This window comes from Solea solea, chromosome 16, assembly GCF_958295425.1.
Source record: "Solea solea chromosome 16, fSolSol10.1, whole genome shotgun sequence".
Taxonomy (NCBI): domain Eukaryota; kingdom Metazoa; phylum Chordata; class Actinopteri; order Pleuronectiformes; family Soleidae; genus Solea; species Solea solea.
This window is the reverse complement of record NC_081149.1, coordinates 3,570,731-3,597,366: the sequence shown is the minus strand read 5'-3', so window position 1 is coordinate 3,597,366 and position 26,636 is coordinate 3,570,731. Positions and strand designations below refer to the sequence as shown.

General features: G+C 38.9%; 2 protein-coding genes across 2 annotated transcripts; one reads left to right on the top strand and one right to left on the bottom strand.

The window, feature by feature from the left end:
- Positions 1-508: 508 nt before the first annotated feature.
- Positions 509-5,062, bottom strand: LOC131475892 (phospholipase A2 inhibitor and Ly6/PLAUR domain-containing protein-like). The gene is made up of 5 exons (XM_058654262.1): positions 5,008-5,062; positions 4,340-4,441; positions 3,272-3,448; positions 2,127-2,252; positions 509-1,632 (listed from the first exon to the last, which is right to left on the bottom strand). The coding sequence occupies exons 1-5, from the start codon at positions 5,054-5,056 to the stop codon at positions 1,448-1,450; spliced, it is 639 nt and encodes a 212-aa protein (XP_058510245.1). The 5' UTR covers positions 5,057-5,062; the 3' UTR covers positions 509-1,447.
- An 8,336-nt stretch (positions 5,063-13,398) lies between these two features.
- On the top strand, positions 13,399-23,747 carry LOC131475484 (pyruvate dehydrogenase (acetyl-transferring) kinase isozyme 2, mitochondrial-like). Its single transcript, XM_058653649.1, has 11 exons — positions 13,399-13,651; positions 15,411-15,552; positions 18,224-18,295; positions 18,382-18,569; positions 18,795-18,884; positions 19,372-19,449; positions 19,553-19,629; positions 20,462-20,560; positions 21,323-21,433; positions 21,520-21,633; positions 21,863-23,747. Exons 1-11 carry the CDS (start codon positions 13,522-13,524, stop codon positions 22,004-22,006), a joined length of 1,245 nt encoding a protein of 414 aa, XP_058509632.1. The 5' UTR covers positions 13,399-13,521; the 3' UTR covers positions 22,007-23,747.
- The last annotated feature ends 2,889 nt before the right edge of the window (positions 23,748-26,636 follow it).

Sequence of the window (26,636 nt, the reverse complement as noted above, 5' to 3'; positions counted from 1 at the left end):
GTTTGAAGTAGTTTGCCTGTACCTATTATTATGCTTTTAATGTTAAGAAGCCACAATAAATGTCCTATTTAAAATTGTCATTACTCACTTAGTTTGAGTACTTTTACTTTTACTTCTTCAGTACATTTTATGTCAAAAAATGACTTTTGATACTTAAGTACAGTAAATGTCAGGTACTTTAAGACTTTTACTCAAGTAATATTCTAAAAGGTGGCTTTAACTTCTACCAAAGGAATTTTCTGGTAAGATACCTGTATTTTTACTCAAGTATCACTTTCAAGTACTTTATACAAGACTGTTGAGTTTTTGAGCTTTTGAGTCCACATGCAGTGTTTGCTCAGCCTGATGTGTGTGCGTGAGCTCCTGGAAGAGACAACAGGGTCAAGACCGGAGCTGTGAGAATAAAGATTTATTTACACCAGCTTTAAGATGTAAAGTGGAGGTAAAATGAATTTGTTTTCATTTTCTAACCGTGTAGACACCGTCTCTTGGACCAGTTTTTGTTTACTGGCAAACAAGGAAGAAGCAAATGAATGTAAAGAAGAAAAAAGAAATACATTTTTTATTCAGAATACAGTGTCTCACAAGTCACTCAGCTGCACAGCAAAAACTGACTTAATCATGGTGGTGGATTTCACACATACACAAGCCTTTCATTATGGCCATTGTGTGTGTGTGTGTGTATGTGTGTGTGTGTATAAACTATACTCATGTTTGCCTGTTTACACAGTGAAAGATTTTAATTACAATTACATTTGAAGACAATATTTCAAGGACTAGCATAGAGTTAATGACGTGTGTGTGTGTGTGTACCTGGTATTCCTTATGTTGTGGGGACCTACATCTGTTTACACAGTCACATTATGGGGACTTGTCTTCGTTATGGGGACACAAATCAAGTTCCCATAATGTAAATGACTAGATTTTAAAGACATGTTTTAAAGTTAGGCTGAAGTTAGGGTTAGAATGTTAGGGTCAATGTAATGTCCTCTGAAGTGATGAAAACCAGTGTGTGTGTGTGTGCGCGTATGCGCGCCTGTTCTACAGTGTATGCCTGCATGACTGTTATGCATGTGTATGATTTTATCTGCGTGTATGTCAGTGTTTCTTTTTATTTACATATAAACTGCACCATATATATTTATCTTTGCACCTTAAAACCCACTGCTTCTTATCTTATCTATCTATTGTTTAAATGTATATTATAGTTTTGGCTCATTGTGTATTGCAATGTCTTTAATTTAATTTAATTTAATTTAATTTAATTTAATTTAATTTAATTTAATTTAATTTAAATTACATTGTTCTATCTATCTATCTATCTATCTATCTATTATAGATCACATACAGTATCATGCAGACTGTACATCGGGCATGTTGTGTTTGCACAGACGCTGTGTGGCGGCTGCTCCTGCCTGCACGTGTGTTCATACTGTGTCTGTGTGAGCTAAACGAGGACCTTATAAACCGTAAGAGCCAACGCTGGCAGAACAGCGCCGATCCGGACGCTCCATGGGGCGCCACACGTGACCTTGGGATTATCAGCAAACAAAGATGAGATTGCAGCCTGGATGGTGCACAGGTTTTTGGTCATACAGCCGAGTTCCACCTTCTTTGAGGAGTCGGATGTAGCTGCAGAGGAAGAACAATTGATCAAAATGAGCATATTAAAGCTACTGTCATGAATGTTTGTCCTCAGGATGGATCAGAGACTTCAGAGACGTCTTCTCAGCTCACATCCTCTCACTCGCGCATGAGCACCACCACAATATTAACACTGACTCTGTCGTGAGGGTTCAAATATGATGGCATGTTACAGCGTGGCGAGTAGAGACACACACACACACACAGATGCACTCGTGACGTCAGTGTGTATTTAAATACAGGGCGGGGTGAAGCTCAGGTTTAAGTCAAAAAGTTGTCTATCTACTGTGATAGATTTACTGTGAATCTGCGCATTGTTTCTTGTATCGTTAAATTATAGAATTTAACATCTTAATGGATCAATACATTTATAGTACAAACATGAGTCCCCACATGTGCATGAAATTGCTTACTGTGCTGGCATGAACATCTGCAATCACAATACAGTACCATAGACCACATGAGTCACAGATGTTACTCACAGTTGCTGGTGAAGCAGCTGTTCTCGGCTCCCATACATTTCATTGTGGTGTTGCAGGTCCCGGCCAAGCTGTGGTTAGCGCTGGCACAAGCAGGACACACCTTCCCATTCGGAAAAACACTGGGAACTGGGGACAAAATAAAAATGTGCATGCATGAATGGATTTTAACAGCCTGTAAGAGCAAGTGAATTTAATACACTCTAAAGCTCTGGAAAGTACTTATTTACTGGGATCTATAATAATGAATAGTTGATTTTACACTTTAGTTTTGAGATAGGTGTACAAGACTATTAGGGCCACATTGTGAAAAAAAAAGTTCACAGTCTTAATTTACGAGATTAAAATTAAGATTAGGATTAAAAAGTAAATTGAGACTTTATTCTCACAAAATCGTAAATTTACGATTTTTTAAAGTCATGAGAATAAAGTCTTAATTTACGAAATTTAAGTCGTAAATTTACAAGAATAATGTCGTAAATTTACAAGAATAACGTTGTAATATTCAAACCTGTTGTTTTAGAAGAGGAGAGCAAAAAAGCAGAAAGTGAAACTTATTCTAAGTACACAAAATGCTCCACAGCCCTCATTTTAACAACTCTCCTTCCTAAAACAAGAAGAATAAAGTAGTAAATTTACAATTTAATTCTTGTAAATTTACAACTTTAATCTGGTAAATTTGCAACTTTAATCTGGTAAATTTACGACTTAATTCTTGTAAATTTACAACTTTAATCTGGTAATTTTACGTCTTTATTCTTGAAAATTTACGTCTTTATTCTGGTAAATATACTTTATTCTGGTAAATATACGACTTTATTCTGGTAAATATACGACTTTATTCTGGTAAATATACGACTTTATTCTGGTAAATGTACGTCTTTATTCTGGTAAATGTACGACTTTATTCTCGAGGTCTGTGTTTTTTTTTTTCTCAGTGTGACCCTAATACTCCATCGTACAAGAGGATCCCCCCCCCCACCGTTTTCTCTCATTTATTTATTTTAAGTAAGCCAATCAGAGGCAGGGGAGGGGCCAGACTCATGAAACCATCTCCATATTCAACACGTGAGAAAAACATCACAACAATCTAACAAGTTTAAAAGATTCAAACATGTGACAAAAAACAAAGGAGCAGCAACTCTTACTGGCCAGTGTCTGAAAGTTGCAGTTGTCAGTATCGCAGCAAATCTGAGTGTAGGAATATCGTGAGTAACCCAGGTTCACTGACAATTCCACCACAGTGGAGAGAGGAGTGGTGCAGGACGTGAGTGACGAACAGTTTTTATTGATTTCCAGACTCACTGATAACCCGTTGCTTATCACTGGAAGGAGAGAAAGACAAAACATTGGGAAATTGTTATTGGGACATAAATCCAACATTATTTTGTCTCAGCAGGATGGAATTGTGCTTTCAGTTCAACTCACACTTTATTATAGGTTCAGTGTGAAAGACTTAGTGGCATCTAGTGGTGAGGGTGTGCATCTGCCCTTCTTTACATGCAGAACCTGGTTACTAGTTACTATAATATATTGTAAATTCAGTTCTAAGGAATTCAGCGTTGTTTTCAGTCCTTGTGTTTTGTAAAAGTTCACCTGCCTGGGAACAATGAGCTCCTTTGGATTTACCGTTGTTGTTCTTAAGACTTCCCATGTCCCAAACACGAGGGCATCATACTTATTTTTTCTAGTCTTCATTTGTTTTTTTACGAATACGAGTATTACGAGATACAAAAAAGTCATAATAAGTTTTGTAAGAGCAAAACATTTGATTTTAAAACAAGGTACAAGGACACATGAACATCAAGAAATGAGCCTGAAGTGCAACATGTGCATCATACTGTTGTGCTGATGTTGGATGTAGTTTGTGTGAAAGGCAGGAAAAAATATAGCCACACATGAACATAACAACATAATTAATAATAACAACAACAACAATAATAATAATAATGATGATAATAAGGATAATAATAAATAACCCTCAGGAGACACATCTCATTGTTTGTGAACCAGGAGTCTCAGGAGCTCCTGATTCACTTCCATGAACCAATTAACTTCACAACAAATGTCCCAAACACATTTAAAAGAGAAAGAAAAATACACTTCATACAAACCCAAAAGGATCAAATGAATTTACGAGATGAAAATCAAACACATTTTCAGAACAATTTTAGTTCACTTTAGATTTATCGTTTATTTTAAACCTCGGCGCTCACCTGATGTGACAGTGGTGCACATTGTGCTGGAGTCAGGACACTGAACGGTCGTCGTGTTGCTGCACTGTCGGTCTGAACACACGTGGCAGCTCAGTGATCGGGCTGAAACATGAACACGATCACTTTTACTGAACGTCAGAAAGACACATATGCTGTTGTACAAGGGCAAATAGTTTAAAAATATTTACAATAAAACAGTCATTTTAGAGATGAGAGCTAGAAAAACACGTTTGTACATGTTTCAGATTATTGTCACCAGCATGAAAATAGCAATTATGCAGAAGAATTTACAATTTACAAAAACATGGAATCTAAAAATGCAGATTCTACAATTTTTCATTCATAATCAGTTGATGTTTTACTGTTGTCTATCATTTATCATTTAAATGCACGTGTATTCATATACTTTTATATACTTGCTGTATTTGTGCTCACATGTATTGCTGTGGATGTATTTTTAACATATACATATATATATATATGTGTGTTGTACACAATCAATCATACATATTATTATTTCTAATGTAATGTATATGTATTATACCGAATGAGATCGGGATGAATGAACTGTGATAATAAAGAAACTGCTGGTGCTAGTAAATACAGAATGAACCAAGAGTTTTATTATTTGGTTAAATAAAGACTCAAAAACAAAGCGAGTCAGTTACCTGTGTAGAACAGAGTCCAGGTCAGGCACACAGTCAGCAGCAGCTTCATGTTTGATGCTCGGTGGTGTAGGTTTGGCACAATACGTCACAGCGTTATATACAAGCCCAACAGGTGGACAGGAAGTGGACTGTGCAGAGAAATCCCCTCCTGAACTCCCGTGGAACCAGTTTAACTGATGTTTATCTGATCGGATTTAGGACTTTTTTAATTCTCTGCTCTTCTATTGTCACCGCGAGTCAGAGCAGAGGCAGCCACAACTAAAGAAAGTGGCAAACAATACGTTTCTGGACAATCTATTCATTGCATTATTGTTGGTTTTCTTAGAAGCCATTTACCAAAGTTATTACACTTAACCAAAACAAACCAAATAACGGAAACACTTATTATGACCTTTTTGAATCTTGCACCTGGCAAATACTCCATATTACAAAAGAAAAATCACTCAAACTAAAATGAATAAAAGCTAAACTAAAACTAAGCATTTACAAAATAATTAAATTAAATTAAATTAAATTAAATTAAATTAAATTAAATTAAATTAAATTAAATTAAATTAAATTAAATTAAATTAAATTAAATTAAATAAATGAAATTAAAACTCCACAAAACAAACAAAAAGTCAAAACTAAACTACAGGTAATGAAAAATCCAAAACTATTGTAACCTTGTTCAGTACACTGTAAAAATATCAATATTATTTTCAATAAAGGAGCCCTAACCTGAGTGTGGACGCTCCATCTGAACTTTGATTTGTTGATTTCTAACTCAGACACTCAGACACATGGGATTCAAAGATGGCTGCCACGATACAAACACTGCTGTTTCTCTAATCTGATGAATTGTTTTTATAAATTAAAGGCAAACCTTTACAAACTAAAGCGCTGACAAAATAAAATACAGTGGTGTGCAAAGGTGTTTGCCCTCTTCCTGATTTCTTATTTTTTAGCATAAATGTTTCAGATCATCAAACAAATTTAAATATTAGTCAAAGTTAACACAAGTAAACACAATGAAGGTTTTTATTATTAAGGGAGGGAAAACAAATGTAAACCTACATGACCCTGTGTGAAAAAGTGTTGTGTGAGTCTTTTACAAACGCTGTGGAGGAGTTTTGACCCACTCATCTTTGCAGAATTGTTGTCATTCAGCCACATTAGAGGGTTTTCGGGCATGAAGCGCCTTTTTAAGGTCATGCATCTCAACAGGATTCAGGTCAGAACTTTGACTAGGCCACTCCAAAGTCTTCACTTTGTTTTTCTTTAGCCATTCACAAGTGGACTTGCTGGTCTGCTGCAGACCCCAGGTTCACTTCAGTCTGAGGTCACAAACACATGGCCGCACATTCTCCTTCAGGATTCTTTGGTAGACAGCAGAATTCATGGTTCCATTTATCACAACAAGTCTTCCAGGTCCTGAAGCAGCCAAACAGCCCCACGCCATCACACCACCACCACCACCACCATATTTGACTGTTCTTGTTCTGAATGTGGTGTTACTTTTACTCCAGATGTAATGAGACACACACCTTCCAAAAAGTTCAACTTTTGTCTCGTCAGTCCACAGAGGATTTTCCCAAAAGTCTTGGGGATCATCAAGATGTTTTTTGGTCTTGGAACTCTGCCATGCAGACCATTTGTGCCCAGTCTCTTTCTTATGGTGGAGTCAGGAACACTGAGTGAGGCCTGCAGTTCTTTAGATGTTGTTCTGGGTTCTTTTGTGACCTCTTAGATGAGTCGTCGCTGCACTATTGGGGTAATTCTTGTCGGCTGGCCACTCATGGGAAGGTTGCCCACTGTTCCCAGTTTTCTCCATTTGTGAATAATGGTCCTCACCATGGTTCTCTGGAGTTCTATTTAAGTGGTCTCTTGATTCAATAGGTCTGGTAGTAATCAGGCCTGGGTGTGGCAGGGGGGCAATTACTTTTTCACATGGGGCCATGTAGGTTTGGATAGTATTTTCCCCATAATAAATGAAATCAACACTTAAAAACTGCATTTTGTGTTAACTTTGTCTAATATTTAAATTTGTTTGATAATCGGAAACATTTAAGTGTGAAAAACATGCTAAAAAATAAGAAATCAGGACTTTTGCACACAACTGTATGTAAACACATAATGTGTCAACTCAGCAAAATCCTGTATTTATGGTAACAGCCAGTGTATGACGCCATGACGCCCTCCCAGCCACAGCCTCCAGGTCTTCCTCTGAGTATCTAGAGGTTACTGAGACCAACAGCCCCGCTCTTCTGGCTCTCTGCAAGGTTTTCCATCAAAGTGGACATAGCTGACAAATGACTCATGTCAGAACTGCCAAAGCTGAGACATCTTGAATAAAATCAAAGCAGATAGACATGCTCCAGACAGCACAGACAGCACAGATGCTATCAGTTATAAGGATGATACAAATCAAGAATTTTACAGTGAATATTTCCCAAACAATAGAAGGATATGTGGGTGTTTGGGAATTCTGCACTTTTTCCGTAAAGCCAGATCAAGAAAAGCAAGAACCAGGTCTTAGGTCAGGTCTGTGTCTGATGTCCTTGATCTAAGAGATGGGGATGAAAATGAATAATGCTGCGTTTACATACAGACGCGAGTGTACCTGAATTATACGTCAAAGATGAAAGTGTTGAACACACTAACTTCAAGTGTTTATGTCGTGTCTTTGCCGCTGTCTCGGCGTCTTGATATAAACAAAAGTCACTTCCTGTTGCAGCGTGGGAATATTGCTGCGTGACAACAGATCACAGTCGTGTGGAGCTGATGGGCTTGATCAGCTTTGACAACAGTTACGCACTGTTGCTTTAAGAAACGTCTGAGGAAAGTGAAAGTGTAACTCTTCACAGTAAATGTGCATTATTGACCTTAGTCAACTGTGTGATACACATTTACTGACTGTTAATGACTGTTTTTAACCCTAACTAAGGTATTAACTCAGACATTATTCCAGGATTTATGAAGCTACTATGAAGCGACTACTAATAAGCATTACTTAACTGTGACTGTCAACCAATTATTACCCTTAACTAATGCTCCTTGTGACGTGAAGTGTGAAGTGTGAACACATAAACATACCACATACACTTAACACAAGCACAATTTACCATGTGGTTTCCATTGTTAATCTTTATTAATGCTCCTTGTGACCCTCATGATAAAGTTCCACAAATGTTTAGTATCTTTGTGGTTGTTTAAGGGTCACAAGGAATATTAATAAAGGATAATAATGGTTAATAAACCCTTAGTAACGGTAAACTAATGTTTATTCTGTACTTTTACACAGTAAGTGTCACAAGGAGGATTCATTAAGGTAAAGTATGCTTAAGTAATACTTAACAAAGGAAAACACATTTTGAACTTCACAGACACACAATCCTTTAATTAATGTTAACTAAAGACAGACTTTATACTTACTTTAGCTCTAATGTCATTTTAAACTGTCAGTTAACAGTGATTAGTGACATTAACTGTAGTTACATGACTCAATAACTTTCATGGATGAATACATGAATTAACTGTTTGTAAATACCAAAAACAGCATTAAATAATGGTGTAATATTCATTAATGTACCCTTATTGTAGTATATATATTATATTTTTAACACTTATCCACGGGACCACACATTCACTGTCTTTTTAGGTAACACTTTAGATCAGGGAACACATATTCACCTATTAACTAGTTGCTTATTAGCATTCAAATTAGTAACATATTGGCTCTTAATGAGTCATTATTAAGTACTTATTAATGCCTTATTCTGCATGACCTTATTATACAACCAGTAAACCATTAACTAAGAGTTTTCCCTCAATAACCTCAGAATGATTGCTTATTAGTAAGTATTTAATAATGACTAATAATTTGTATGCTAATAAGAAGCTAATTACTGGTGAATGTGTTCCTTAATCTAACGTGTTGGCTGTTTTCATGTTGTGTGACTTTCCTTGGCTCTAACCAGGTGCTTTTTGTGCTTTAAACTTATCATTTTCATCAGCAGGAAATGAAGAGACAAAAACATTCAAAAGCACGAGACATGTGTAGATATGCTGCAACGTGATTTTAGCTCTGAAATGTGACCTCACACACGTGTGTGTGGGAGAAAGTGATCATGGAAACATGTGATCGCAGTGGAACTCGAGGCTTTTCTAACATTGTGTATCATTTTTAATGTGGACACAGATTGAAATGTGCACGTGTTTGAGCAACAGATTCTCTGAGGAGTGAGGAGCGTGTCTCAGGTGGATCAGAATGACAAGTTTAGACTGGTGTAGACTGGTGTATACTGCCACCTGGTGGTCAACTGCTATACACTTTTCTGTGTCCCATTAACACTTAACTTCAGTGGCGGTTCTGGCTTGAATGACACCCTGGCCGAGACTCCCCTCGAGCTTGAGGTTTAGCAAACTGTGATGTTTTATTATATGTCCACAAGGACATCTAATATATATAATATCAGTCAGTCATCATCTACCGCTTTATCCTCAACCAGAGGGTCGCGGGGGGTGCTGTGCCAGCTACATCGGGCGATAGGCGGGGTACACCCTGGACAGTTCGCCAGTCCATCGCAGGGCCACACACAGATAGAGACAAACAACCATTCACTCTCACACTCACTCCTATGGTCAATTTAGAGTGTCCAATTTACCTAATCCCCACATTGCATGTTTTTGGACTGTGGGAGGAAGCCGGAGAACCCGGAGAGAACCCACGCACACACGGGGAGAACATGCAAACTCCATGCAGAAAGGCCCTTGTTCCAACCGGGGCTCGAACGTGGGTCTTCTCGCTGCAAGGCGAGAGTGCTAACCACTACACCACCGTGTGGCCCTATATATAATATTATATATATATATATATTTAGCATATATATATATAGCATATATATATATAGCATATATATATATAGCATATATATATATATATTTAGCATATATATATATAGCATATATATATATATATATATATATATATATAGCATATATATATATATATATATATATATATATATATATATATATATATATATATATATATATATATATATATATATGCTAAATGTAAAAAACACTCTCAATTGCACAAATCCTTTATCAGACAACAATGGAAAAACCCACTGAGGAGAAAGCAGTTTTACTACACATATGGCAGAAATATACAGAATAATAAGAGCAGAGAGCATCAATGACAATATAATACAAATACAATAGAGAATAAAGTTTCTTAATAAAAAAACACACAAATGTGAAAACACACTGAAGATGAAATGTCATTATTATGCATTTACACACAGAACAGAAAACACAAATCCATGATATAGACAAATAGTGATTGAGACCATACATTAGTGTGTTTGTGTGTGTCTGGTATAAACACTGACCTTGTCAGGACCAGAGGTCCTCATGGAAACCAAAACCTGGTCTACCTGAGGCAGAACTTGTCAATGCTTGGTTAAAGTTAGGGATAAGCCTGTTTTGGCTGCATAAATGAATAGAAGTTAATGCAGTGTCCAAACTAGAATAGCTAAGGAAGCGTTTGTCTGTGTATGTGTGTGCGCTCTGAAGACTTTTTCAGGACCAGTACTTTTCATGGAGACCAAAACCTGGTTCTAATGAGGCAGAACCTTTCTGGGGCTCTGGTTGCTTGTATTTCTATCTTTGTGAGGACATTCTGTCTGGACCCCACAACTTTAAAGTGCAATGCTTTCCTGCTGTTGTTTCCAGTTCCATATGGTGATTGGCTCTGTGACGCAGGAACAAGTGCAGATCATAACACATGGAGCACAATAACATTTACAATAACAAGGTTCTAAAACTACCAAACACACTTTGTGTGACCACGTATTGTAAAAATAAAGTTGAATGATATTTTATGAAGATGTTTTGATACTTGATGTAAAACGCTCACATAGAGAAAATAAACAATTAAACATCACGGCAGAATTACTGATATACTACTGCTCTCTTCAGTAAGTTCAAATGTGTTATTTTGTGACATTATTGTTTGAAATCCTCCGGTAGGAGCAGACAGTGCAGCAGTAGATCAGCAGTTTCAAGATCACTTCATAGCATTTTAGATTTTTGTTTCTGTTGACATGCATCACTAGAATCCTCTGGAAATTCAGTAAGAAGGTCATTTCTTTACTTCAAGTGCCTTCATTTGGCAGAGGATATTAAATCATTCAGAGGTCTCCGAGCTTCATGTTAAGACACTCTATCCTCCTAACCCTAACACTAACCCTAACCCTTTGGACGACATAATAAACTGTGATTTTTTTTGTCAAAATTTGGAAGACAGGGGATGGTGTTTAGCTTACTTGGTAGAGCTGCCGCCCCACGTTGAAGTTACACTCTTCACTGCAGGTGGCCCCGGTTTGAATCCAGCATTGTGCAGCCCATCTATCTCTCCACTGTGCTATCGATTAACGGCAATGAAAAACCCGAAATAAATACTTACGTCCTTTTTGTCAAAATTTGGACAACATATTAAACTATGACTTTTTTCGTAAAAATTTGTACGACATACTAAACTGTGATTTTTTTGTCAAAATTTGGACGACACACTTCCGTTCCGTTTAAATTTTAAACCATGGTTTCTCGAAACACTTAGAAAAGTAATTCCCGATCAAACTGCACGTTTTCATATAGGATGTGTTGGGATTTTTCAAAACTGTGGGACTATAAGCACCAAAATATGGGAGGAAGAGGAAAAAGAAGTAACGGAATAAACGCGTAGAATAACAAAAGACGCTTGCGCTGCAATGCATACTAGTGAGGAATGCAGCAGGCACTAATAACTAATAACTAAGATTATTGACATAAAGACTGACTAGATTATTGAAGATTGAAGAGCCTGAGATTAGAGTTGTTACGTGGAACAGTACACAAGGTCAGGTGACATGGTGGTGTCTGAGCCGACACGTCGCACCTATGCAGGGGTCACAGCTACTGACTGAGGGGGAGTCTGAGTTACAGTTGAACAGCGAGTCACTCCATTCTTCAATAACAAGAACGTTCCTATTGACAGTGAAAACATGGCCGCTCGTCATACTGGACGCCATAAACAACACAGTACAGGTCAAATATTATCATTCAGTTTATGAGTAGGAAACACAAAAGTGACGTTAGCTAAAGCTTGCACAATAATAATAATAATAATACTAATAACAATAATAATAATAATAATAATAATGATGATAATAATAATAACAATAACAATAATGACACATTTAAAATCAAAATAAAATTGAAACTGGTACACCAGAGCAGGCTAAATGAATAGCCATCAGAGACATAAAAGATCTCATTTTATATCAACAAAATTATTAATATCATGATAGAGAGGGAGAATTTTGAGGCAATGTTTTATTTTTATTTTGTTGTGTTGGGAAATGTAATGACGTGTTAGATAATGTGTGACTTTTCAAAGATACTGATCACAAACTTTTCAGTGATTTGTTTTAAAAGTCGGCAAAGTAAGTTTGGACTCAATTTCTAAGCAATCGACAATTTTTCAAATTTTCTAATCAAAACAGAGACAATCTTGGACATTTGTTGTTAAAAATGTGCCACTGCTGTTGTGAGTGTCTTCAAACATCTTCCATCAGAGACAAAAACCCACATTAGTCACCTGGTGATAATGTGGACGTTGCTATGAAGAGTCTTTTTAGACACACACGTGTGTGAGTTGTGGAGAATAAATATGCTATTAACAAACGATATCTTCCCTTTTTGTACTGTCAATAATTATTGGGCATCATTTAAATCCTTATTTGAGCTTATTTTGTGGACATCTTCATCGTGGTCCAGATAATTAAAAAAAAAAAAGGTCACATTATCCATTATTATTTATCTCAGTGAAACAATGTAAACAATACTATATTAAACATATTGAAATAGAATGAATCCTGATATTAAAACATTTATCACAGTTCATTTTGATGAGGGTAATTATGTCATTGTGTCTAATATGAAACATGTAAAAACATATGTTGTTGTTATCATGTACCGAGAGTATACAGTGTGAACTTCCGTGTGTGTGTGTGTGTGTGTGTGTGTGTTGTCCCCGCATAGTTTGGCCCTTAACTTGAGATGCTTGACGTCATTTGGCCCCTGAGGATAGAGTCGGGTTGTCCTGCAGAGGTGAGAGTGAGAGTGAGTTTCCTGTGTTGGTGTTCCTAATAAAGTGACACCTGAGTGTACAGTCACGTACAGAAGAGGAGTTGTTATTGTAACATGAGTGTGTGTGTGTGACCGGGTCACTCCTTGTTTACTATCATACAGTAAAGCGAGTGAAGGCGCTGCTGCTCTGTGATTGGCTGGTCGCCGCCCACTGCGCTCGTTCATTGGCTGACGTCGTTACTTAAACAACAGTCTCTCCTGCAGCTGCTCACTTTCAGCGAGATTCTGTTTTTACGACGAGGCTTCACATTGTGCTTTGATGTGATTTGATTATTATTGTTATTGTTGTTGTTGTTTTTTATTCCATAAATATAATTGTGTCAGATTCTTTCGAAGATGACGAGTAAGATGCAGCTCGTGCGCTCTCTGGTGAAGACTGTCGCTCTGGCCAGTGTGCCCAAACACATCGATCACTTCTCCAAGTTCTCTCCTTCTCCTCTGTCCATGAAGCAGTTTCTGGACTTTGGTGAGTGTGATTTATCAATATTCATCATGTCATTGTTGCTGCATGTGGAACACACACACACACGCACACACTGTGTGTCGAGCTGTAAATAATATAAACGAAAATAATAAAACAACTACAGTATTTCCTATGTGTGCATAGCTAAACCTCATTTCCTCACTTCATAAATATGGGCATAAAAAAAGAAAAAACATTTAAGCATCTGTGTTTATTACATCGTAATTGACTGACTGTTTACTACATGACTCGTATGTCTTTAAAAAGGACTGCATTTTATTTTCCTTTTGTGTGAAATTACATAAACAATAATTCAGATCCTAAGATCCCCAAAGATACTCTACAGAGTTGAGGGGAAAGACACCAACAGCACAAAAACGTTAAATAATATTACTACAATAATAATAATAATAATAATAATAATAACAACAATAATAATAATAATAATAACAATAATAACAATAATAATAATAATAATGACGTTGCTCTCCACTCGTAGTAGACATGTTCAGAGGGTGGGAGCTGCCCTGGGTTGCCAGGTCTGCATAACAACACAAACCAAAACCTGAGACATATCAAGGGCGGGGGTGCCCTTGAGCAAAGTTCCCTGCTGCTCCCTGGGCACAGATAAGTGCAGCCCACTGCGTGTGGTTTGTGTGTGATGGATTAAATGCAGCAGTCAAATTTGCTGTCACTATCTGTGTGTGTGTACAAATACAACAAATGCTAACAAACAAAGCCAGCCATTACATTATTAACATTATTGTCAAAATGTCACAGCACAGAATACTACATTCAACCAGCTGCAACTCAAAAGTAGACAAAATGTCCAGGGCAGGTGTGTACTGAGGGGCCGGGGGGGCACGGATTTGTAAGACGCTTGGATTGGTTTTGATTTTTTGGGGTTTGTGAACGTCCCAGCACACAGTGGAGCGTGGATCTCTGTGGACATAAATATTAGATACAAGTGATAAGAAAATAACGAGTAGAGGATAAGAGACAGAAAGAAAAGATTTGACAATGTCATGGCTCAGTCAGTCAGGGTAATAATATTATGTGTAAATTAGGTAAGAACGAAGCATTTGACTCATGTGTGCAGGCAGTAGGTCGAGGTTGTGAGCGCTGCAGTCCTGTCGAGTGTCTTCCTCCTGATTGTGACGCTGTCGTTCTCTCACATCAGCGACCAAAAGTGTCCGTTACACTCACGCTGTGACCTCTCACGCTGTGACCTCTCACACTGTGACCTCTCACGCTCTGACCTCTCACGCTCTGACCTCTCACGCTGTGACCTCTCACGCTCTGACCTCTCACGCTGTGACCTCTCACGCTCTGACCTCTCACGCTGTGACCTCTCACGCTCTGACCTCTCACGCTCTGACATCTCACGCTGTGACCTCTCACACTCTGACCTCTCACGCTGTGACCTCTCACGCTGTGACCTCTCACGCTCGGCGTCGCTCATGATCTGTTTCATCCAGACCATAATGATGTGATGTCACATAAATTGTGGCTGGACACCCATCGGCAACCATCATTCAATACGTCAATACGTAGAATACTTAAGGGCTTATGTGCTTTTATTAAAGCTGGACATCACAGGATAGTTTACTGGCCCAAAACGAAGATCATTTCAGAATTAATAACAAATCAGAATGAATATCACATTGTATAAGAGGCACTTTCAGATCATGTGAAGGTTCTCCTTGAGCTCAGATTAAAGAAGAACTGTGATCTGTAACCCTGGTCCTTGCTGCCCCTTCAGGTTCGACCAATGCGTGTGAGCGCACATCGTTTGTCTTCCTTCGTCAGGAGCTTCCTGTCCGTCTGTCCAACATCATGAAAGAGCTCAATCTGCTGCCGGACCGGCTGCTGGCCACGCCCTCTGTCCAGCTTCTGCAGACCTGGTGAGAACTCGCAGCGGAACCAAGACTCAGAACTCCGACTACCTGCACTCACACACCAATAATCTAATGGAATTAAACCTTATACTGAAGACGACATTATGATGATTACCTGATGAAATATTGTTATTTCCATTTCTGATGGATTTGTTTCATCTGTGCACATTACATTAGAATCACATTAAGACCTTTATTTACAAGACAACACATAATGTTAGTATTTTCACTTCAGGTCCAACATAATACTTTTGTTGTGTCTGAACATTCCTTCAAAGAAGTTCCCTCAAACAAAGTTCAAACTTGTTTTTTTTTACAAATAGCAGGTCAACAGTTGTAATGGGATATTACTGTACACAGCTGTACACAGCTGTACACAGCAATGTGGCACAGACAGCGACAGCGTGAGCCTGAACTTTGTCCCACTTCCTCGTGTAGCCCCGCCCTTCCTCCGCCTGTGTTTCCCTCAGCCCGCCCGCTTGTTGTTGCAGCTGAGAGGAACACCGTGTTCAGAACAGCAGCCACGCTGTTGAGTGATAAAGAGAATTCATTCTGAATGTCATCCATGAGGAAGTGTTTAAGAGTGAGTTCAGATGCTGCTGAGAGGCTGATGAGAGCAGAGCTTTAATCTGAGAGTGTTGAGGTGTTTTTAGGGCTGGTGTCTGCGTGTTAAACTTGCACACGGGGAGTGCGTGTGCAAGTGTGCATAACAGAGCCAATGAGAATGCAGACAATGTTGAGTGCAGTTGTTGGGAGAGGAAAGACGAGGCCGACGGAAGGAAGCACGAGATGTTCAGAACTTAACGACAGTTTTCTGACTGTGAGAACGCACAAAGTCAGCTTTATTTCACTTCTTCAAAACACATGTGAAGTAGCTATTTACAGACTAACGCTAGTCCCATAATAATCCCTGACACAGCAGGGCAGCTCAACAATGCAACCTTATTTCTTCACACATTCACCTCTGATTGTCACCTTCATGTTATTATATTATTATTATGTTTATGTTTGTAAGTTGATGATTCATTTAGTAATTGATTAATAATTAATTCCTCGAATAATTGTTATCTTAAACTTAATATTGTGACATGTGCATCATTTATGATTTTAATAAATGATGCACATAAAAAAACATGAAGACAAGAAAGGTGACATTATAAAGTAGAACCTAAGTACAAATCTAAGAAATGTGACTGACAGCTCAGTGATGGAGACACAGATAGCAGAAGACAGCGTAGTTTACAGGTCGATGACCCCAGGATGTTCCACATGAGTAGTACAGAGTTCAGCTAGTGAACAAACAAGGAAGTGATTTCCTCTCATTAATAACACATTCATGAGAGGAAACACCAGCATTACTCTGACACACACACACCAAAGCACAGTTTTCTATATTTGTGTACACAGATCTCATGATACACAGAGCACGTCATGTGTATATACTCTAACAGGAAAAGCATGCGACCGGCTGCTCCTGCGTCTCTAATAACAAACAGCAAGCAGCACTAATGGATTATCTAGCGAGTAGTTGCTCGTGATCTGCTGGGTCAACTCAGCGCTCAGGAATCTTCTCTTTAAATTGCTCACATACAGCAGGTCGTGACTGATGATGGATGGCAGTGTTTACAGTCTGCTCTCTGTCTCCTCCCCCTCCCCCTCCCATCCCCCTCCCCCTCTCTGCTTTCCTGTCATGCGTGTAACCACAAGTGTGTTAGAGTTCAGACACTTGCTATATGCTCATGTGTGTGTTTACTGTGACATTTACAAACATGTCACACCGTCAAAGACTAGACTGCGTGATTTAGTTGTTTGTAATGTAGTTGCATTATATTAAAGAATATCGGCATTTTCACCAGATTAGCTCCATTCTGAGAGACCCAATCATTCTTTAACAGATTGGAGTTGATTGGGACAAGGAATGTATCATCTGCATATAAAAGAACACAAATGTGATGTGTAGTGCTGATAACACACATTATCTCAAGGCTCTGTACATAACATCACCATGGAGAGCAGAGAAACACAACAGTTCACACAATGAGCAAACAGAAGAAGAATCTCTGTCAGAACCAGACTCACTGATGTGCAGCATCTGCCTCGACCGGTTGTGGTGAAAGGAAAAATGAAGGACAGAGGAGAGGAGGGGGAGAGACAGAAGAAAGAGACCAGGAGCAGATACACAACAACTGTATCAGGTTATAAGTTTATACAGTCAATGATGTCATGTTTATAGAACTATGATGTCATTTATATAAACAGCAGCATAAAGTGTTGATAAAAATATACTGATATCGACTTTTAATTATAGCACAATAATAATTGTGAGAGACAGAGAGGAAAGGAAGGAAAGACACAAACAAGGTTAATGACATATGATGAAGTCATATTCATACTCTGAGTGTGAGAGAGTGAGCGTGTCATCAACTAAGAAGGAGCCGTAGAATATTAAACGATATAAACATCATCAAATGAATAACCCTCTGGTGGAGGATAAAGCGGTAGATAATGGATGGATGGTAATGAACAATCATGACTGATAGAATATGTTATTTTTCATGGTAAATCATGTGCAGGTGGTGCTGGGAGAGCAGTTCACTGTCCCTCACAGCGAGACCCACAGCCCTGTAGCATGACATGTTTGGTCTGTGACGTGACGATGCTCATAATACTCTCTCAGGTACATCCAGAGCCTGATGGAGATCCTTGACTTTCTGGACAAGAACCCTGATGACCACAGAGTCCTGGAGACGTGAGTGGGACAGAGCAGAACAGAATTGTGGACATCATAGCGTTCACTGTTACCCTCTTCTCTGACCTTACCTCCCGTCACTGCAGGTTCGTGGAGGTCTTGGAGGCCATCAGGAACCGACACAATGAGGTAGTCAGCACCATGGCTCAGGGAGTTAATGAGTTCAAGGACTCTTACGGCCAGCAGGACCCCGTCACTGACCACAACCTCCAGTACTTTCTGGACCGCTTCTATACCAGCCGGATCTCCATCCGCATGCTCATCAACCAGCACAGTGAGCCCCCACAAACAATCTGCAACCAGATTCATTTCTGCTCTGGATCTCATAGCTAAACCTCACCACATGACCATGATGTAGACATGAGTAATAATCTGATTATGCTTTGTAACATATGTAACGTAATCTATAAATCTCAACAACACAACTACAAACTACAACCCTCGGTTGTTGTAGTTGGAAGAATATGAACTGATTTCCTTTTTCTCTTCTTTCTCGCAGCTCTTGTTTTCAACGGCAACATTAACCCCGCCCACCCCAACACCATTGGCTGTATCGACTCTCAGTGTGAAGTGACAGAGGTTGTACGAGGTAAGCAGACCTTTATGGCACAGAGTTTACAGGGCAAGTAAACAACACTTTACACCTCTTATCAACTCTTACATAAGTCAAATAAAAAGTAATAGGAAGAACATGTCGGCTGATAAATAATAGATAAATAGCTTCACCACCACTACAAAACAAGCAAACAGTGATTAAGTAAATACATTATTAATCTTTGTCACAGCTGAAGGACACAGTAACAGTAGTGTGTCAGCATGTAAAACAGTGTTAATTACTCTGTCTTTACTGTGTGCAGCAAGCACTTTGTGTCCCCACTGCCGTTATAAACAGTCCATAGTACATTTTACATTTACTGATCTGACAGAGGATCATGAAGAGCTGCTGGTTCTGATCCAAAACCAGATTAATAATCATGTTTTATTCATGATGATAAGCTTTAATGATCACATCTGTTTATCGTTATGCCTGCCTTTATTGTAGGAGCAGATTTCCATCTCTCTCTCACTTTTTATAGATGCATATCAGAGTGCTAAGTTGCTGTGTGAGCAGTATTACCTGGCAGCACCTGAGCTGGAGCTGAGGCAGGTGAATGGTGAGGAGCTCACACTGTCTTTTTCCTTTTTTTTCTCACTTCAAGTGTCAGTGCTGTGTAACTGCACAGCACTGACACTTCGATCTTATTTCTCCTCCTCTAGCAAATAGCGTCAGAGAGCCCATCCAGATTTCATACGTCCCATCTCACCTGTACCACATGCTCTTTGAACTCTTCAAGGTAAAAACAAAATGACAATAACAACAAGAATGAATATCTTTACAATACATACTGTGTCGTTTCAGTTATCAAAGCTGCTGATATTGATGGCTTGATATCACTTTTTCATGTCTGATATGATAACAGTATCTACCAATATGAATACAATGCAATCTTTTGCACAAATACACTGCACATCTGTGATGCTTTGTTCTTCTTTTATTTGCACATGATCACTGATGTGTAGCAGACGTGCATTTCTGTGACAGTAACCCAATTATTTCATAGAGCAAGTTATTATTACACATTTGAAAATGTTTTTATAGTAGTAAGAGAGAGAGAGACTGTATTTAGTAACTAAGCTCATGTGGGAGACTGGGACAAGTGGCGGTGACCACCTGTCTGACCAGCTCTCAGTGTTTAGACACAGAGCTGAGTTCAGTTAGGGCAACGTGATGTTTGCAGTGTCTTCTTCATGGAATCGACTGCCGTTACATAAGTGAACAAAGGTTAACCTGCTGCTGTGGAAGCAAATAACCCAAAGTCAGTGCTCAGCTTTGTTTAGAAGAAACTACACGCTCTAAATACCGTTACAAGTATAGAGTTCTTAGAAGCTTTTACTCCACGTTTGACCATGTTTGAGCCTGCTATGGTGGCCTGTAGTACAACAGTCTTTATGGAGAGTTGGAAGAGACAGAACACATTGACCAGAACTGCAAAACTATCACTCATTACCTCAAATATTGCCCGTTGCCTCCAGAGGCTAATCTGTTTTGAACATGGAGTCATGGATTAATATCATCATAACCTGTTTTATTGTCTTTATTTACACTTCCCTGTGTCCTCTCCGTAGAACGCCATGAGAGCAACTGTAGAGAATCATGAGGCCAGCAGCACCCTCCCACCTATCAACGTCAAGGTTGCACTTGGTGGAGAGGACCTGTCCATCAAGGTGAGTCAAGCACATATCAGTCAGTACATTTAATCCATTTATTAGAAATCAATGAAGCAAATGAAACGTTAGGCTGACTAAACCGAACTAACACATCATGTGCTACTTAGCACTATGATATACAGTAATATATATAACTGTTTCACTACTGTAGCTGCCATCTTAAGTCTAACATTGAAGTGACAACAATTCATGTTTGAAATGAAAACATTCACAGCTTAATACAAATTCTCCAACAAGACCAGAAACAGATGAAGTAGAACTAAAACAGCACAGTGATCCACACTGAGGTGAAGCCTGTTAGTTCAGTATGTTACTAATGCCCCATGTGCACAATAAGCTGATTATGAACACAAGACAAAGTGTTTTCACCATTTGTCCCACTGTTGTTGGTGTCTCTGACTCACCTGCTTAGAAACTGAATTAGTTATATAAACCTCATAAAAACACATTATTATCCAGATACAGAGTCCACGACACACTTCCACTCAATCCACGATCAATCCAACACACTTCATACTGATAACCTGCTACCTTTGATCTGAGGCTCGGGTGGACACGCACACGCACACGCACACGCACACGCACACGCACACGCACACGCACACACACACACACACAGAGATAGGCTGTGTGGTGTTTGAGCAGACTCAGGCTAACACATCTCAACCTCCAGCACAGACCCCACAATGCAATTGGGCAACACTTGGGCCAACCTACTGTAATTGTTTCACCCTTCATTCTTTTCCACACTCTCCACAGATGAGTGATAAAGGAGGCGGCGTTCCCTTTAGGAAGACAGAGCGTTTGTTCAGTTACATGTACTCCACAGCGCCGAGGCCCTCCATAGAAGATCATCACAGAACTCCACTGGTAAAGACATCACACACAAAGAAAGACACGTCGTTCAGAAACAATGTTGATGCGTGAAAAGACCTAATGTGTGTGTGTGTGTGCAGGCGGGGTTCGGCTACGGTCTGCCCATCTCTCGGCTCTACGCTCGTTACTTCCAGGGAGACCTGCAGCTCTACTCGATGGAGGGTTACGGCTCCAACGCCGTCATTCACCTAAAGGTAATATATGACACAAGCACATTTTTGCAGATACTTCAAAGACCACATTTAAAATGACTTTACTAATCCTAACATGTGAGTAAGATGCACATGTAGAAATTATACTCAAGGCTCCACAACAAAGGCTACACTCATTTAACAGCTTTGACATAATTGTGATGGTTAAACGGCTTCTAGTCATCAGATTACAGCGTAAACCCTGGATTAGAATCTGTGTGTGTGTCTCTAGGCCTTGTCTACAGACTCTGTGGAGAGGCTGCCAGTCTTTAACAAGAAGGCTCTTCGTCACTACAAGCTGAGTTTGGAGGCAGATGATTGGTGCAGTCCCTCCAAGGACCCGCTGGACATGGCTGTCTACCGTGTGACCAAGTGATCCAGTCGTGACCCGATATGATGTTTGGAACAAACATTCTACATTTGAAGAGGGCGAGCATTAATTGTCCTTCACAGGCAGATCACAGAGGGACCAGAGCTGTGGGACTGTGGGACTGTGTCACTGTGAGACCGGCCCGGGGAAAACTGCTCAGAGATGAGAGAAGGCCCAGCGTCCACGTCCCAATTGTCTTGGACTTTGTTGATTTATTGATCATTCGTCCTGTATCTGCTCCCCCTGCTTTCTGTAAACATGTGCTGCAGATAAACAAAGAGACGCAGAGGGTCAAGATATTCAACAATCAAAGACCAACTGGTTGCATCGAGAAAGACGGGGGCAGAGAAGTGATTAGCCAGTGAACGGGTGAAAATGTTGTCTTTTCAGACCAATATTGGAATTTTGATTTAAAAACCAATGTACTCACAAACGTGCTCATTTGTTATCAAGAGTTACACAGCTGTGGCCCTTTAATCTAATATTAAAGGGCCTCCAACGCCTCCACAGCCTTTGAACGCTGGATGTACACACTGACATGTTTTACAGTGACGGTTCAAACACCAGTATACTAAAATATGCAATCTTAACCTTCTCAACTCATTCTGCTCTCCATGATAAATAGATAATCATAAGAAGATGACGAGGGAACAAAGTGTGTAGGAATTGTTGTGCAGAAACAAAATGGCGACATATTTCGATGCAGAACTACTAAGAATCGCCATCAGACCGCTGCTTCTCTGCTAAGCTAAGCATATTTCATAAGTTGGTGCGTTCCATGAAATCATTTTTAGGTTGAAGGTTGGACATTTCTGAACTTGTTTTCTGGAACAAGGTAATTACAACTACAGCCGCTCTATTCAGGCTTTTACCCTTTAAACGCCCAAGAGCTAGCTGAGCTAGCTGATAGCTAGCAGGTCTATTTCTAAAAATTCTGCGTAACAATGACCATCCCGATTTCACTGGACACCAATTATGTGTTGAGAAAGTTAAGAGTTTCATCTAGTAGCCACTGCTGCTAATTGTTGGCTACATCAGAGTTTAAAGCCGTACCACAGAAACATGGGTTTAAAACCAACTATTTTATTTATAAGTCACCACTTCTATTTAATTAGCTTGAATAGAACATTTTATTCTGTTTGAACTTGGTTTATTTTAGCCTACAGTTAAATCCAGACCAAATAATCCACACCTGTCTTTGAGGTGTGGATTAACAGAGCTAACAAGTGCTTGTCAGCTCTTTTAGTTTCAGTATTTCTTCAGAAACAACAAGTGCTCGTACACTCAGAGCATTTCACTTGACCGTGTTGTATTTGTGTGTCAGTGTCACTCATTCACTCTGCAGACTTGTGTTGTTTTCAGTATAGTTTGTCCTGAATCATTAGACTGAAATCCTGCTGCTCAGTTACCTGTGGTACCCAGCGATCAGGGTTTATTTGGTTAGTGTGTGTGTGTGTGGTTCTGTCACTACGTTATATAAGCTTGTCTCCTCTGGGTTAGGGTTAGTCATGGTGAGCAATTCATTTTCTGAACTTAGCATTTGGAAAGTGTGTTGTTGAAAACCTGTGCCAAAGTCAAATGTGTGAAAATATCTCCATGTATACTGTGATTCACCTTGTGTTTACTATTCACAAATATGTGTGTGTACTGCCTGTATATTATTGTAAACTTGAAGTGAGCTGTTTATATTTGAGGATTTATATTTTTTTTATAAAAGGGTTTGAAAATAAATCACTTTAAAATGTCATTTTTGTGCTGTTGTCTGTTGAGGATAAAACACATGTGTGTTTGTATTTTAGGTCGATAGAGATTCTAACGTGTGTCACAGACTGTAAAAGTGTCGGGAAAGAGGGGGAAGCAATAAACCTGAACACACTGAATGATGTAACGTCAGTGAGGGGAACAGATCACAACAGTTTCAGGGTCAATGTACGGACTTTGTCCACCACAGACATCAGTGAACCACACACACACACACACACACACACACACACACACACGCTTGACTGTGTGTTGAATCTGCTACATGAGGTTATAAGTGAATTGATTGACTGGACTGACGTGCAGTAGATCCTGCACGTCTCTGTTGAACATCATTATCACAGATGACAGGTTTACTTGAAATGACAGGAGTTCACCATCAACATCGACCATCTCTAACAATATACTGACATCTTTTATAGCCGTGTTTTGAAACTATACCCTGGCCTCTTTATGACCGCTTCAGGATGTCACTTATCATCGTTCTCATTTATGATGGGAGTGTAGCTTGAGATTGTCTCTCTATAGCCTTATTATTTGTGCAGCGATATCTTGGAAACTGAAAGGTCATTTCCGAACCTGGACCCACAACTGGACCCACAACTGGACCCACAAGGACAACTCCCAGCACATTTCCTGTATCGCAGAGATATTCTGCCACACCCTGACAATTAAACCCAACAGCCATAATAAAAACTCAATGAGCAGGAGATAACTAGGTCTAGGTTGTGTAACATTTCCATATGCAGATCCTGAGGGGTTTTCCTTTGACAGATACCACAACATGATCCACGGAGTGGAAGGGTTCAGTTTGGAACTGGACGGTGCATTTATTATAAGGGATAGTACCACAATAACCCGCCCACGTTAACATCTCCAGCATCTAATACATGCTGATCCTGTAACAGCTGGTCTGGGTAAGAGACAAAAGTTGAACATTTAAGTAGAGGGCGTTCATTTATTTACTTATTTATTAAAACTCAGTTTTATTCTATTTTTTTAATCTATTTATCTTCTGTTTTTATTATGTTGTACTTCTAACTTGGTGTGAATTTAAATACTCATTCACACCAATTCAATGCAGAATGCCAGATTAGCTTTGGTCTGGGCAGGAGGCAGTAAAAGTACACATGACCACTTACTAGTTACCTCCACTAGTGGGTGTGATGAGAGAAGGACGTGGATGACCCAGGATACATCTGACACATCTACCACGGTCAGGCTCTGCTGGGTTATCACTGAACTGTGCTTGGACCTCTCTAAACTTTATAAGCCAAACCTTAAGGTGTCTGACAATAGTTTCAAACATGTTCAAATGTTTAGAATTCCATTTTTTTTTGAACTCAGAATGTCAGAGTGTCCTTGATTGAGCCTTGAACCAAACTCAAGCTCCATGACCTCAGTCTGATTACAAGTATTGACTGTGCACACGTGCACATCACAAGCACACAGATGTACACAGTATATTTGAACAAGGTGGGTTCATGACTGAGTCTGTTACTGAAAACTTTACTTTTCAAAGCACAATTCTTCTACATCACTCACTACTTTCATGTGTTGATTGTTGCCCAAATGGACAAAATGTCATTATCACTGCTATGATATGATTTTTTTTTTTCCCAGGCAATGTATACATATGTATATATGTATATACATATGTACATATGTATATACATATGCACATATGTATATACATATATATATGTATATAGATATATATGTATATATGTATATATACCTGTCGCTATGCCTATGCGCTGTCCTAAAGTCCAAATATTAACTGTGTTTGCTGTAACAAGGTTATATTGTATATACTGTATTATGTATGTCACTTATGTGACTGTAATGGTGTTTTATTACAAAACAATAAAAGAATCTGTGTGTACAATTAAGATCGGGTTTATGATGAATGTTTTTGTGGAAAGACTGTAAATGGACATTATTTAAAGACGTCACGCTGTATTGAAGAAGCACTGACTCTTGAACTAAGATGGAACAAAACCACAGGAAAAATGACATGATAACACATTCTCTCATAGACTTAAATATAAACCAGTGATGGATGCCCCCTGGTGGATATTCAGTGACATGACACGCATTTTTAAACACAGCGTCTGTTTCTGATTCTGCGTGTGTTTGTCCACTAGGGGGTGCTGCAGTGTGTATGGATAGGCAATGAATGAATGAAGTAAGTCAAACTAACCAAAAACAAATGAAGCAGTAAACAAACAGGCACCGGACACAATTGGAAAATTTTGGCATAAGCTTTTAATGTTTTTATCAGTTTTTTTGACTTTTTGATTTTAAATTACCTTTTTGCTTTTTCCCAGCATGTGTGTGTTTTTTTTTTTTTTTATTACTATTGATCTGTTTTTTTATTTATCCTATTAGTAAAGGAGGAGAGTTGCTCAGGTAAATCAGCATTCACAGTCAAACCTTCATACATTTTAACAACAGATCTGTTTTTTTCTTCTTCTTTTTTAAATAAGTCTATTTCACAAATGCTGTTGAATTATTAGTTTCACCTTTTTTCTTCTTCTTGTACATTTTTCAAAAATATAAAAGGTAAATAATAAACATTCCATTGAAATATATTTTATACAGTTCTTTATACTCTTTGTTTTTTTTTCCTCTCTCCAGTGTAGGGACAATAAAATGATATTTCCAGCATCAGCATAATCCCCATTCATTGATGGAGGGAAGCCTCTCCTCTTTCATACCACTTTTTTTCCTCTGCCTGTTCCCAGTGGACGTACACCAACAATTGGTCTGTGTTTTGGGAAAACCACTGACATGAGGCCTCAGGGAACACAGGTTACGTTTGGACGTTTAGCATCACAAGTGTTCTGATGTTCAGCATCGGGAGGAAGAGTAA

Bases quoted from the DNA above. Each gene is read 5' to 3' on its own strand.
- LOC131475892 (XM_058654262.1), bottom strand. From the start codon at position 5,056: ATGAAGCTGCTGCTGACTGTGTGCCTGACCTGGACTCTGTTCTACACA. The intron at 3,449-4,339 runs GTGAGCGCCGAG...CTCTCCTTCCAG, and splicing joins GTGCACCACTGTCACATCAG to TGATAAGCAACGGGTTATCA. The intron at 2,253-3,271 runs GTAAGAGTTGCT...TTTTGTCCCCAG, and splicing joins CAACTTTCAGACACTGGCCA to TTCCCAGTGTTTTTCCGAAT.
- LOC131475484 (XM_058653649.1), top strand. From the start codon at position 13,522: ATGACGAGTAAGATGCAGCTCGTGCGCTCTCTGGTGAAGACTGTCGCT. The intron at 18,885-19,371 runs GTAAGCAGACCT...CACTTTTTATAG, and splicing joins AGTGACAGAGGTTGTACGAG to ATGCATATCAGAGTGCTAAG. The intron at 20,561-21,322 runs GTGAGTCAAGCA...CACTCTCCACAG, and splicing joins GAGAGGACCTGTCCATCAAG to ATGAGTGATAAAGGAGGCGG.